Genomic DNA, 14,089 nt, shown 5'->3' with positions numbered 1-14,089 from the left:
GAATTTAGTGGTGTAGCACAACTATTTATATACACGCCAGTACCAGAAAATCGCAAAATAAATTTCACACTTGTTAATTTCAAAAATGTGTTCTTTTTAAGGTTCATTAACTTTAAATTTGTAAAATTACTTGTTTAGCAAGAAAGGAAGCAAACTTCGACAAGCCGAAGTTCATATACCTTTGCAGCTATTGCATGAATTAAATACTTTTGAAATCATTAAAATTATGATTTACTTTCGTATATGTTTAAAAACATTGAAGCTATGATGATTTGCAGCTTAGTTATTCGATAGTTCCTATGTCAGCTATATGATATCGTTTTCCGATTTTAATAAAATTAAAAGCGTTATTCTAAACAGTCAAATTATTAATCAGTCTAAAAGAATTAAAAATCAGCAATGTTATAATTTTTTGTATATTTTTTTCCTATTGTTCCCATGGGAGGTATATGATAAAGCTGTCCGATTTTGATAAAATTTAAAAGAACTAAGAACTAAAAAAAATGAAAAACCTCAAGCTATACAAGTAATTTATTTTATTTCTTTTTCCGATTGTTCCTATGGGAGCTATATGCTATTGTCGTCCGATCCGGCTCGTTCAGTCTTATATACTACCTGCAATAAAAAGACAACTTTTGGGAAAGTTTCATGCAGATGGCTTTAAAACTGAGAGACTAGTTTGCGTAGAAACGGACGGACAGGCGGACATGGCTAGATCGACTCTCCTAGTGATGCTAATCAAGAATATGTATACTTTATAGGGTCGGAAATGGCTCCTTCACTGCGTTGCAAACTTCTGACTGAAATTATAATTATAGCACCAGTAATTAGCACTAATATATGCACATAATATATTTTTAAATATTTCTAAATACTTAAATTATCTGAATTCGTTATACTAATAATAATATATATATTCATTGAAATCCACAGAATACGCAGTCTTCTCCGCCGCATGGATCATGAGACCGTGGCCTACGAGGACATGCAGCGCAATCTGCACTACGCGGCTCGGGTACTGGAAGCCGTCTTCATTGACGAATCAAGGTAGGTGACACTAGGGGTCTGACACGATAAGACAAGACATCCCCCAAAATCGAACATTTTGCAAGCTTCTTGGCGGGCTAGCCTAACCAAGAGGATAACGAGTCGGGTCGAAGTGATCTTTGGACAACTCTGCTTCAGCTTGGGCTTCCTGGGGCCTCCCATCGAATTGGTTTAGGCTTTGTAACCTGTTTTGAGTAGGATCCATCCGACTAACGCTGCGTAGTTGCCAAATTTCGGATTTGCACCCAAGGCAATCTTTCCATCAACCGCTAACCAAGTCCATTTCCCATTTCCCATTTTCCATTTCCCATCAAACCATCTAACTTCGTTAGTTAACAAGAGAACTTTATTTGAGGCCCTTGATACCAATTAAATGTATACATATATCTGAATATTTTTCTTTTTATATCCGTTCTGTTACTGTTACTGTGTGTGTGTCTGTGTTATTGAGCAGAAGCCCCACATCAGGTAAAACAAAGTTGGGGCAGATTGCGTCCTCATCCGTTGAAAGCGAAGAGTAAGTGTTCCCATCGAGTCAAACTTGTCGCTTTGGTTTTGTCGTTAACTCTGTTGATTTTAACTCTAACATCTCTTCTATAAAAAAAAAAAACATACCCAAACTTGCGCCCACATCATACCCGATACCCACAATAACCACATTTATTCAACTCTCTCACCTCTTTCTTCTTCCAAACTTCTTTCTAACTCTGTTGCCGTCTATTTCTATTTCTAATATCATACTTTGTAGTGCTCTTCAGTTCATATGATATATTTCGAAAATCGAAATCTATTCTTTGCCTTGCTCTGCCAGTAAAAAAATAAATTTTAGCCCATCATCATTAATCACATCTATTCTGTCTTCTATCTCTCATCGAACATATAATCATAAAACGTTTGCAGAGATCGAGTATTTCTTAGCCATAGCCTAGCGTTACGTAACGTATAACTGTGTACTGTATTCTTCGGCTCCTGAGAGTTACCAAGTTAGGATTAAGACCCCGAACACCGTCCCCTAACGAATTGCAGCACCGTATATAATTAAAGAACTGTCTCTAATTTAAGAAACCTTGACTTTTTGCTCGCCATTTCTCTTGGTGTATTTGCATTATACTCAATTCGATTGCCAATTCACCATATGGTGAGTTCTCTGTGTGCCTCTTCTGAACTTAACCGTATTTTTCTCCTTCCGCTATAACTTCGCCTCTGAAAAGCTATTTGTTAAAACTTTAATTCCCAATGGTGCACATTGTTTATGATGTGTTGAATTTTAAGGATGGAAGTGGAAAGTCGTTTTATACATGGTATATTAAATATTTTAATCATGATTTAAAATACGAATCAAAGATAAATATATTTGAATTTTAAATGTTTCAAGATTATTTAATTGAAACAAAAGCTTTTCGTTTTCATTTATCTCCAGAATAATTTATGCATTCTGGATTAAGCAGACAAATTTTAAAAACAATTTAACCTTTTTCCGGAAAGCTTTACATTTCCCAGCCCGATTTTGGTTTGCTTTTCAGCCGCAGAAGTGGACTCTCCACAAAAACAAGCCCAATGCATCAGGGCACTTTTACTATTTACCACACTTTCAATTAAATCCCGCACCCCCCCAAATCCACTTCCGAATGTCATCAGCATATGTATGGAGTACGAGGTATCCATTGTGTTCTATACTCGCACTGGGACACATGAATTATTAACATTTTCGTACCTACCAAATGACACGGTTTTCCGATTTGCACAGCCAAGTGGGGTTGGCTTGCCTTTTACCCCATTTGATTTATTCCCTTTTTTTTGCCAGAAGTACTAGCTTTGTAAATTGTTAAGAAAATGGTTCATTGTTAAATTTGCCCTGAAGGGAAAAGTTTTGGATTTCAGTTGGTTGGCTCCAATTAAGAAATTAATATATTTAGTAAATTATTTTCCAATATATTTTTTTTTAAATACATATTTTTAACCATAAAAGATTTGACCATTCAATTTGATAGTAAAATAGTGTTCCTTTAGGGCGAATTTAAAAATGAAATCCTAGATTTGACTTGTTCTGTCGATGGTGATATCTTCTTTGTGGGAAAAGTCCAATTCTCTGCCCCTACTAAACCCTAAAGCTTTACCACAATCTCTCAACTGATTTTCTTTTTATATATTCTTTCTTTCTATTGCCAAAACTTTTTACCTAAAAAAAACGTGAAAACTAAATAAAAAAACTCTCACACACAAAACACACAAACAAACCGAATGCAATGCAACATCATCGTGGTGGTGTCTCGTAACCTAACAATTGCCCAATGCACGGGTTCGCTGTTACTCACTGCCAACTGCTGGATGCCTAAAAAAAAACACTTGACCGCCTGCCTTGGGATTTGAAATGGCTCCCAATTCTGGGGTCGTGTCACAGAGAGGGCTGCAATGGCAACTGCAAGAATCTGAACTGCGGGCGCCATAGCCACGGACGCGATGATCAGCAGCAGGATAACAATAACTCCAACAGCAGCTGCAGCCTGCAGGAGGCGGCAGCTGGAGCGGGAGGTACCGCACCGGCGGTTGTCAACCAGGAAAGCATAGAGGGTCGCACCAAAGGCGTTTCACTGGCCCCGCAGACGCACAGTGGACCCACCGGTCCGCCGCCGGCGACAGATACAGCTCCCACCTCAGCCCCAAAACTACAGCCCGCCCTAGAGACCGTGAGGGAATCGGTGATGGAGGAGGGTCCAGCCAAGTGCCTCGAGCCAAGTGCCAAGGCGGCGGAGAGTGATGCCAAGGCGGCGGAGAGTGCAGACAGTGCTGCCAAGGCGACCAGCAGTGGCAGCTGCAGTAACAGCAACCCAGCGACCGTGCACCGGCAACGGCGCCTGCGGACACCCACCTGGGCCAGGTCCATGTCGACGAACAAAACGTACTTGAGATTTGATTTCTAAGCTAACCGTTTATCCGTTCCACCTCTTCAGTTCGTTCGATTTGCCTTTTTCGTTTGACGTTTGCGTTAACCAAAAAACACAGCTCCAGAATGAACAACTCTGTCTATAAATCTTTCTCTCTATCTCTCCTCTATCCAACTACTATCTGTCTGCTGACCTCTGTCTGCCATTTCCACTGCTGTAAACTTCTGTCTAGCCTCTGTCCCCTTTTCCCAATCTTTTGCTCGCTTCCGTTGTAAATAACTATTTTATTCTAGACTAACAAAAACAAAAAGAATACACTTGTTTCGTTTCCCACCCGCGCTCTGCGTGATTGTATATTTTCCTTGCCGCGACTTTTGTACAAAAAACTTTGCAAGTACAAATTAATACTTACTTCGTTCGAACACAAACTGATTTTTAAATCGTGCTCATAAACTTAGTATGTCCTTAACAACCATTTTACACAGGCGTAGAAAATGGAAAATATTATAGTTTTTTAAATTAGGAATTGTTATGTATGTTTAGAAAGTTTAATATAATTTAAACAGTATTATTTTTTGCATTAGAAGTTTTGTAACTGAAGAAATACAAATAATAAAAACAGCTAAAAAATAATTGAAAAATAACATTAAAAAGTCCATTAAGTAAAATCATATTTTTCATAAAAAGTAAAAATATAAAGTTAAATTTGGAATTCATTTAGTTAACTATTATCATCTTTAAAATGATGTCAAACCTTAAAAGGTACACATTTTAGGTACAGTTTGTAGATAAAATAATTAACTATTGTTTAAATACAATTGTATTCGTGAATTCCATATTTCAAAACATAAGTTCGTGAAACTATAATGATTTCCAACGTACAGGCCTGAAGCATAAAGATATCCCTTGTTCGACCAGTGTAATTTTGTACATACCTGTAAAAGTTTGTCTACCACACATGAATCAATGGCATGTTTTCTGTCCTACATTTGTTTGTTTTCTTAATAAAACTAGCTTGCGCATGTGTTTTGTCATTTCAAAGTTTGATTGTGCCGCCTAAATGTCTAACTTATCGTCTTATCGATTAATGGCTAACCAACACTGGCCAGCTGATCGTGACCAGGTGGCCACTTTACACAGTAGTAAGACCGTATGGCGTAAAAGTGCCACAGTATTTTCCGCGATCTGTGGCTGGGGTCACACTAATGCCGCCAAAAGTGACGGAAAACATTGTTTCTGCCCATTTAAACATTTTAAGCAACATAAACTCATAGTTTATTGCAATCAAGGGCGTAATTTGGGGCTCAGTTATCCGTGAAGACGTGCTGTGCGTTCGAAATGAGCAGTGATAAAGTGAAAAACGGCAACGAAGCCGAAGAGTCAGAGGAATCATGTGGCGTGAGTAGCGAATGACAAATGGCAGTGCGGAATGAGAATTAATGGATAACTTTTGGGGCCCGTGGCCCGTGCAGGACGAGTCGGCCAGTTATACGACCAACAGCACCACCTCGCGCAGCAAATCGCCATCGTCCAGTACGAGAAGCAAACGGCGTGGGCGCCGGAGCACCAAGTCGAAGCCAAAGAGCCGCCCGGCCTACAAATACGAGTAAGCCACTAATGAAATATTGAGCTGGCAACTGATTCTGACCTGATTCCGTCCACCCGTGTTTCTCGAAGCACCCACGTGAAGGAGAACCACGGAGCCAACATCTTCGGCGTCTCCTTTAACACGCTGCTGGGCAAGGAGGAGCCCCAGGTCTTCGCCACCGCCGGCAGCAACCGGGTCACGGTCTACGAGTGCCCCAGACAGGGCGGGATGCAGCTGCTCCACTGCTACGCCGATCCGGATGTGAGTCCCTGGGATTCGGACCCATTTTCAAGACCCCATTGTTCAGTTGGTTAAAGTTGTGCGTTGCTAAAGAGACTGTTAAAACTCATTCTGTGATTAAAAACCAGTTTAGCTTAGGGCACCCTTAAGTGGGTTATACTATATTAAAGAGTTCAGAGGTCAGGGAAATAACTTCAAATTGAATGCCTATGGCTGTAGGCATAATCATATCCATATTGATTGTAAATCACTAGAATACAAACCCATTTGCAACACCCGATTGCTTTTTTGGTTAAAGTAAGGCCCTGCAATGAGAGGGCTAGGACTCAATATGTGATAATATCAAGCACTTAATAACCAGTCTAGTTTATATTATATTGTTAAAGTCTAGAGAAAATCTTGAGTCACAGACCCATTAGGGCTAAGGAAATTCTCTAGAAATTAATGCTTTTACACTTCTTTATCACGATTGAGACTTGTTATTCAGTTAATTTCGGTTGGTTCTTTAAGGGAACTCTTTAGTTTAAAATATTTTATCTAAATGATAGCCTTGTATTCACTTTTGGAGATGAAATTAATCACAAATGACAAAACTCGACATAGATATATGCAATTAATTTTTGATCCACATTCAATGGACTGACCCTTAAAGAAATAAACGTACAAGTTGATTTATATTGTCTTAGAATTGTAGGTTTTAAGTTTGCGTAATGCATACAAAAAACTCTTGATTTTGCTCCGCAGCCCGATGAGGTGTTCTACACGTGCGCCTGGTCGTACGACCTGAAGACCTCTGCTCCACTTCTGGCCGCGGCTGGATACCGCGGAGTCATCAGAGTAATTGACGTCGAGCAAAACGAGGCGGTGGGCAACTACATTGGCCATGGCCAGGCCATCAACGAACTCAAGTTCCATCCGCACAAGCTGCAGCTGCTGCTCTCGGGCAGCAAGGATCATGCAATCAGGCTGTGGAACATCCAGAGCCACGTCTGCATTGCCATCCTGGGCGGAGTGGAGGGACATCGCGACGAGGTGCTCTCCATAGACTTTAATATGCGTGGGGATCGCATTGTGTCCAGCGGCATGGATCACTCTCTGAAACTGTGGTGTCTGAATACGCCCGAGTTCCATAAGAAAATCGAGCTGTCCAACACCTTTAGCCAGGAGAAATCCACGCTGCCGTTTCCCACGGTCACCAAGCACTTTCCCGACTTCTCGACGCGGGACATACACAGGAACTATGTGGACTGTGTGCAGTGGTTCGGCAACTTTGTGCTCTCCAAGTCCTGCGAGAATGCCATCGTGTGCTGGAAGCCGGGTCAACTTCATCAGAGCTTCGAGCAGGTGAAGCCCAGCGACTCATCCTGCACGATCATCGCGGAATTCGAGTACGACGAGTGTGAGATTTGGTTCGTGCGGTTCGGCTTTAATCCCTGGCAGAAGGTGATCGCCCTGGGCAACCAGCAGGGCAAGGTTTACGTTTGGGAGCTGGATCCCAGCGATCCGGAAGGCGCCCACATGACCACCCTGCACAATCCGCGCAGCGTGGCCACCGTGCGCCAGATCGCCTTCTCCCGGGACGCCAGCGTCCTGGTCTACGTGTGCGATGACGCCACCGTGTGGCGCTGGAATCGCAGGCAGGCGGCTGCCATCTGATGCTGCACAACATCATCGCCAAACCACACACCAAATCTCACGTGGCCAAAACTTACGACATTTCCCTCACTTAGTTACTAGTTCCTAGTTGGTTAAAATTAAGCTAGAATTACCAATACTTGAAAGCAAGCAATTGTCAGTGTGCGACTCAGAAAATTCCTATTAAATCGATTAAACAATTGTTGAACCAATTTTAATGCTAAGTCCTTTGTTGAAGCAAAATGATAGCTTAGTTACAAATTCTATACCTTAAAAATGTACAATCCACTGCAATGGAATCGAAAATGCTGCCCTTTAAGCCATGTCTTCAAGTTGGCTGAGTGTCCCCAGTTGGCAATTCTAATTGTGGAACAAAGCAAAGCTCTGCATAACAAATGGCTTCCAATTGCTACGTCATTTATATGCATTGCTGCACTGTCGTGGCGCTCCAATCTGCTGCCGTTGCCCGGGTCGCAATGTGGGGAGCAAAACGCGACGAAATTGAAACTGCCAACGGGAATCGGGATCAGGATGAGGATGAGGATGAGGATGAGTATGGGGATGAATGAGTAACCAAGCGGCGGACAGCAATCCCAATGCCAATCCCAGGCAGCCATAACAGCTCCCAGCAGACTGATTAAGCGAGCAAAGTCCCACAATGATTTGCCATACCCTAGCTGAGTTTTTATTGAACACTTTCGTCTGATGAAAGTGCAGGCCATTTCTGTCATGTCAGCCATTTTTTTCTTTTTTTTTTTTTTTTTTGGTTTTAGGTAATGGAAATTTATGAAAATAGCTTGTTCCATTATGATGAGAACCTTAATGGGGCTCCATTTGGTACACGATATTCTGTACTATTTCTGCAACACAATCATGAAAAGGAATTTATGAAAAAGGTTTCGCTATATTTCCTTTTAGTGTGCAAATAGTTTGTCCTTACTTATTTTTCCCACCGTTTTTATAGCATTGGCTTAGCTATTTGTTTTTGGTTGAAGAAAGTATATATAGTTTTTGTGTGGGTATGAAAAAATTAGAATTTAGCAAGTTGAAAAGGCTTTAAGTAATTTTAGTAAACTTACTTAATGGATTTACAAATAAAGTCAGCTCTAAATATTTTTTTTATGTGCCCTAAAAAATGATTGTTTAGTTTTACTAAGTTTGTTTTAAAAATAAACTACAGACAGTATAAGTTCAATACTAAATATATTTTGTTGTTTAATTTTTATACTAAAAAACCTAAAACTTAAACTTTTTAAACCAAAAAAGTTTTATTTTTATACTTCTCAATGATATTTTTCTCTTCATATTGAGAAATTATTTATTCCTTTATTTATCTTTATAAAATTTATCTATAACAATTTTTTTGGTTGTAGCTATAGAACAATGAAATTTAAGAAATTTAGCTAAGGGATACACAAGGAAATTCAGCTTTAGAGCTTATTATTTTAGGAGGATAAAAATATATGTAGTTTTTGTGTATATAGAAATATTAGATTTGAGCAACTTGGAAAGGTTTTAAGTTTTGTAAGAGCTTTTTTTTTTTGTTTTTATTCCTTTTAATTTATTTTTATAAACTTACCTAAGGTATTTAAAAATAAAGTCATACTCTTAAGATAATAGTATTTCAGTTAATATTAATAGCTTATCACAGGGTATCTTTAAGCTCACAACTATGGATTGTATTGTATTTATGTTTGCTCACATCGTTCTTGGCTGATTGGGTTTTGCATCTCCTTTGTCCGCCGTTCGTTGACCGCACTCCTTTCATCTCTGGCCAGGCCAGTTTAGTTCAGTTTCAGTTCAGGCCGGGCCAACGCCAACGCCAACCCAACCCGGTTCCACTCCATTTGATGGCTGTGAGTAATTAGCTGAAGTTGGCTCGGAACGACTTGCCATCGGCATTAAGTTGTCGAATGGCGATTCCCAGAACTCGTCGAGAGCTTAGCCTTGACACGCAAAGTCAGACCAATCCGGAGCCATTGTTCTAGTTACTTCTTTTTGGCATGGGTATATCGGGTTTGGGGGGCCATAAATTAAATTCAAAATTGAAGCCAGAGGGCAGAGAGCTGCATCATGTTTGTCACTTGTACTTGTTTTTCCGTCCAGATGCAACTCGGCACGCTCCTCGGCCTCCCCCAGCTCCACGCACGTCCTGAGCTACGCCCGTCGCCACAGTCACATCCACGAGAACGACTACGGCGACAACGCCAATAAACGACGCATCATCCGCCTGCGGTTTGTCCTCCCATCATCTGTACCTCCATATCTGTAACTCCATATCTGTCTGTATTTGATGTTAATGCACTCGGCAAATGTAGCACTAAAGGCGGAAAACTTGTTACAAATTGCAGATAAATGCCTTTGGGTATTGGTACTAATTTGCCTTCATTTGTATTAAAGCAGTGGTTCAATTATTTTAAAAGCTTAAACATGTAACTTTTTTTACAAAAATTCAGGACATTTTGATTTGCTTAATTTGTTGACAAGATTTAATAATGATAAGTGGCTTGCACAACAATTTAATTTTCATTCCAAACCTAAATACATTACAATTTTAATTTATACAATTTTTTTTTATACAATGCACTGAAGGGTATTTACATTATATTTTATAATAACAACTCTTTTAAATTTTTAGGCTGATTAACGTTCAGTGTCCTTTTAAAATTGTAATAAAATAATTATAAAGTGGTACTAAAAACTATTGTGGGAATTTATTTTTGGACACCAGCAATCCGTAACTCTTAATGGAAACATTACATAAACTTTCATTCCAAATTTTAACTTTGAATTAAATATTTTGGCTACTGATTTAGCCCCGAAATGTGTTACACTTTCATTTTTATTTTAAAGATGAAAAATGTATTTTTAAATAAAAAATCAAATTTAAATCTAAAATTTTTCTATTGGACATTATCGCGTTTTTAGTTTATTTTAAGTTTAAATTAAAAAAAAAAAACATTGTTACATTGAAATAATTTAGTGTTTAATTTTACTGGGGTTTTTCTCTGGGTAAACGTTTTATACGTAATAAATTCAGTTGTCCATTGTTTTCCTCTTTTACATTATCAAATTAAAATAATGTTTAGATCGTACTTTTTCCGAGTGCATTTGTGTGATTGCTTCTGCTGTCTTTTTGTGTCTTCACTCGCAAAATACGCAATTACCCGCACCCTGCACTTCGTCACCACAAAAGCCCCACACACAGATGATGATTTGCGTCCCCCACTTGTCGGCCAAAAATTAATCAAGCCAAGCGCCGCTGGTAAGGAGCACGGAGTACGGAGGATGTGCGTCCTCCAGGAGGCAGGCTGTCACTTTAATTCGGTTTACATGTGCCACCGTCGCCAGCGAAATTAGTTTAGCGTGTCAGTTTTGGCAAAGCTCGCAAGTCAGCCGGTTGTTTCTGGTTTTTGGCAAGACAATCTGCGAGGAACTGTCCCCACTAAAAGCCTCCCAAATCAGGCCAACAAATCCCAGGCTTTGGTTTTAAGCTCTTAAAAGGTGGGCGTTAACGTCGCCCACTTTCGATTTATAAAGACAAATCGTCAAAAAGGAGCAAAGATGATACAAACTTTAAAACTCTGGGGAATTTACTAAGTTATTTAGAATGAAATTAAAGCCATTACCATTAATAATTGAATAAAAGTTGTTTTATAAACAAATAATATAATAAAAAATAAATATAATAAAATCTAATGAAATTATAGTAAAAAAAAAGATCAAATTTTTTGTATTCCCATTTACTAGGCTGATATTCAATTTGCATAATTGCTTACACTGAAGTCCAATAAAAGTACCCACAATATCCAAAGTATCTTATCATTGCCGCCGTCGCTGACGCAATTTTGGCTTTGTTTAATTATGATAAAAACAAATAATAATAAAACTTCAAAAAGAACAATACGGAGAAGTGCAGGAATCAGAAATTCTGTAAAATTTGAGGTAGATATCAAACTGCTCATGGGTATGCGTGCATGTGAATGTCGTAATCAACGGCGCAGATATCTATTGTTCAAAATTCACAAATTAAATGCCATTTTGCGGCTTCATTCATGCCGATAAGGTGCAAATAAATTTAATGTGTTTTCGTTTTCGGACTCTGCACACACATCGCACATCGCGCTGATCGGGCAAAACAGTGACAAAAAATGTGAAAAAAGTTGGGAGCACTCCAAAAAAAATTTATACCAATTATTCAATAAATCACAATTAAAGGGAAAATTCTGCAATTATGCCCCAGGAGCAGAAGAGGCGTCAGCGGCAGCGACAGGGCGTGGCAAGCAAGTAATTGGAACTAATAGTCATTACCTCTGATTGGTAGAGTGGCGAACTGTCCGTTCGCGTTAAGTGATGTATGTGCATTATAATTAATAGGTTATACCTGCAGCTGCTGCAGGGCGAGAAACCAATTAAAATTGCCAACTACTTATATTCAAATGAGTCAGAGGCAAACCCCCATCGACCGCACAAGAATTGGGTCAACACCCATTCCCAATCCCCCGTGGCCCCAAGTTGAAGGTTACCATATATATATATATATATTATATATTGGGAGTACTATAGTGGCTAAACGTCGTCCACTCTCATCAATCATCTTCCGGCGAGTACAATGGGAGTGACCCAAAAAAAAGCAAATAGCCGCAGGACAATCGACCCCACCTTGAGGACGAACGTATCAGCACAGCTGATACGCAATGCGAAAATCAATAACAAATGATGTTAACTGCCAATTTCTGCCACATCGGCAACTCGAAGTGCCGAAGGATGGGCCAGTGGGTTGGGAAATGTATCCAAAATAGTCGCATCAAATGAAAGGACCTTCGGGCCGTGCTGTTGTCCTGCTATTAGGTCTTCTCCTGTCCTGTTTTGTCCGTGTCCTGTCTTCCGCCTTGCTGGTAATACAAAGCGAATACGCACTTTAATCACACAAAGCCGTGGGCGTACGTTGACATGCGAGGGTTGCTATAGAAAGTTGTTGAAATTTAAAGGGATACAAAATATAAGTGAATAGAAAATAATGTAACTAAACAATTAGAACCGTTTTCCTGCTCTCATGGTATTCTAAAAATATATTTTATGTCTCTTCAGCTTAAGGACTACTATTAACTTAACAAAATGAAAAGAAAACGGTCCTAAGACTCCCGAAATTTACAAGTAAAGGCATTCTAATAAAATTATATACATTTTTGGAGATTTTAAAAAGTTTAAAAGTATACTTTTATCAAAGATTTCGGTGTACTGAATCCGAATCTGTCAACATAAACATTCCATCAATGTGTCTATTTTGCTTATAAAATATTTAAAGCTAATTAAATTAATTAATTTTTTTTTTTTTACCAATCCATTTGCTCAAATGCCAGACTTAGAAAAACAGTTATATTGACTGATTGCCTTTATTAATACAATTTTAATTTCAAGGTATTGATCATCACTAAAAATTAATTCCGAAAGCAACCCTCGCATTATACCCAAGCTTGCCATGAGCCCTTCTCTTGGCTTTTGTGTTACGTTACGTTTGTTACGTTACACGGTCGTCCTTCCGCCTCCTCCGCCCATTTCATAACCATTGGGGAGGGAAGTGGGTGGTGCAGCGTAATGGGGGACATGTGAGCCTAGTTCGTGGGTGAGTTTTCAAAAGCCGCCGACAACACAAAATCATTGGCACAAAACAAAGCTGTCAATTTGCCAGCAATTTCCCGTGTGTCGTCGATGGCGATGACAACCAGGAATGCCCCACAAACTCATCATGGGAGCGACGACAAAGCGCTGGGGGCACAAGTACAGGAAATTGCACGCATAACTATTAAGTAGCATGCTTCCCGGCGAAAGTGATGGTGGATGGGCAGGGAAAAGCTGGCTTTCAGGGAAACGCATTATCATTGGCCCCTTTATGGGGCAATAGTGGCAGCATTGTTGCCCCAGTTCCTGTCATCAAATGACCCCTAAAATCAACCAACACCCAGAAAACATTCAAGAAAATATTCCAGAAACTTTAATGTTTAGGGTTTGCAAAAAAGGTTGTGAAAAAAATGTTTATAATTATTTGACATTTTTAAATAGTTTGGTAACAAAACCTAAGAAACCTCTAATTTTTTATAGGCTTTGTTTAGGCTTCTTAAACTTTGTAAAACATTTTTCCAAAAAGTTTTACAAAAGCACAGCAATAACAATCATTTTTAGAGCAATTTAAATGCACTTATTCGAGTTCGGCTGCAACAGGTGCAGACTTAAAGGAATGTTTTCAAGTTTTAAGCTCGCGTGCTGGCCAACTGCATATCATGAAATGCTTATAGAGAATTCATGCAAATGTGCCAATAACCGATGCAATTTATTTCAGCCAACGCCGTGGCACGCAATTCGCCGCACGCCGCAGAAATGAAAATTGAATCAAATGAAAATAAGAAAACAAGTGAAGCGCGCACGAATGGAATGCAATTGGTGAAAGAGCCGGAGAAAGTGGGGTTGGCTTGTTGGCTTGTTGGTATCGGATTGGACCTGTTTTTATGGCGGCCTACCACCCAAGAAGCCTTGAACCACTACTTCCCTCAAACCCACTAAAATCGCATAGTAAAAGAGGGGGGTCGTGGCAAGTCATTAAACAAAAGGCAAACGCCAAGGACTCAGAAGGAAGTTACTTTCAGCCACAGATACTTTTGCCGGTTGCTACGAATTCTGGTTAAATGAATTCGTG

General features: G+C 39.5%; 2 protein-coding genes across 14 annotated transcripts in view; both read left to right on the top strand.

The window, feature by feature from the left end:
* The window catches only part of LOC128262736 (dual specificity calcium/calmodulin-dependent 3',5'-cyclic nucleotide phosphodiesterase 1), a 111,625-nt gene that overhangs the window by 86,096 nt on the left and 11,440 nt on the right, over window positions 1-14,089 (top strand). For 7 of the 13 annotated variants that reach the window (XR_008268373.1, XM_052997200.1, XM_052997194.1 and 4 more), the window contains 3 exons: window positions 934-1,047; window positions 1,502-1,564; window positions 3,449-3,946. Coding sequence is in view for 12 of the 13 variants with exons in the window: in XM_052997200.1 (XP_052853160.1) it covers window positions 934-1,047; window positions 1,502-1,564; window positions 3,449-3,946 (675 nt within the window). In the remaining variant the exon portion in view is untranslated. The remainder of the gene's footprint in view (window positions 1-933; window positions 1,048-1,501; window positions 1,565-3,448; window positions 3,947-14,089) is intronic. The other 6 variants (XM_052997198.1, XM_052997197.1, XM_052997202.1 and 3 more) reach the window with 3 other exon arrangements.
* Window positions 4,845-7,607, top strand: LOC128262739 (polycomb protein esc). Its single transcript, XM_052997209.1, has 4 exons — window positions 4,845-5,330; window positions 5,405-5,538; window positions 5,610-5,781; window positions 6,505-7,607. Exons 1-4 carry the CDS (start codon window positions 5,271-5,273, stop codon window positions 7,414-7,416), a joined length of 1,278 nt encoding a protein of 425 aa, XP_052853169.1. The 5' UTR covers window positions 4,845-5,270; the 3' UTR covers window positions 7,417-7,607.

Source organism: Drosophila gunungcola, unplaced genomic scaffold, assembly GCF_025200985.1.
Source record: "Drosophila gunungcola strain Sukarami unplaced genomic scaffold, Dgunungcola_SK_2 000001F, whole genome shotgun sequence".
Classification (NCBI taxonomy): domain Eukaryota; kingdom Metazoa; phylum Arthropoda; class Insecta; order Diptera; family Drosophilidae; genus Drosophila; species Drosophila gunungcola.
This window is presented reverse-complemented; position numbering and strand designations above follow the sequence as displayed.

Coding starts and splice junctions, on each gene's coding strand:
- LOC128262739 (XM_052997209.1), top strand. CDS start 5,271: ATGAGCAGTGATAAAGTGAAAAACGGCAACGAAGCCGAAGAGTCAGAG. Junction 5,539..5,609: donor CGCCCGGCCTACAAATACGA/GTAAGCCACTAA, acceptor TGTTTCTCGAAG/CACCCACGTGAAGGAGAACC. Junction 5,782..6,504: donor ACTGCTACGCCGATCCGGAT/GTGAGTCCCTGG, acceptor TTTGCTCCGCAG/CCCGATGAGGTGTTCTACAC.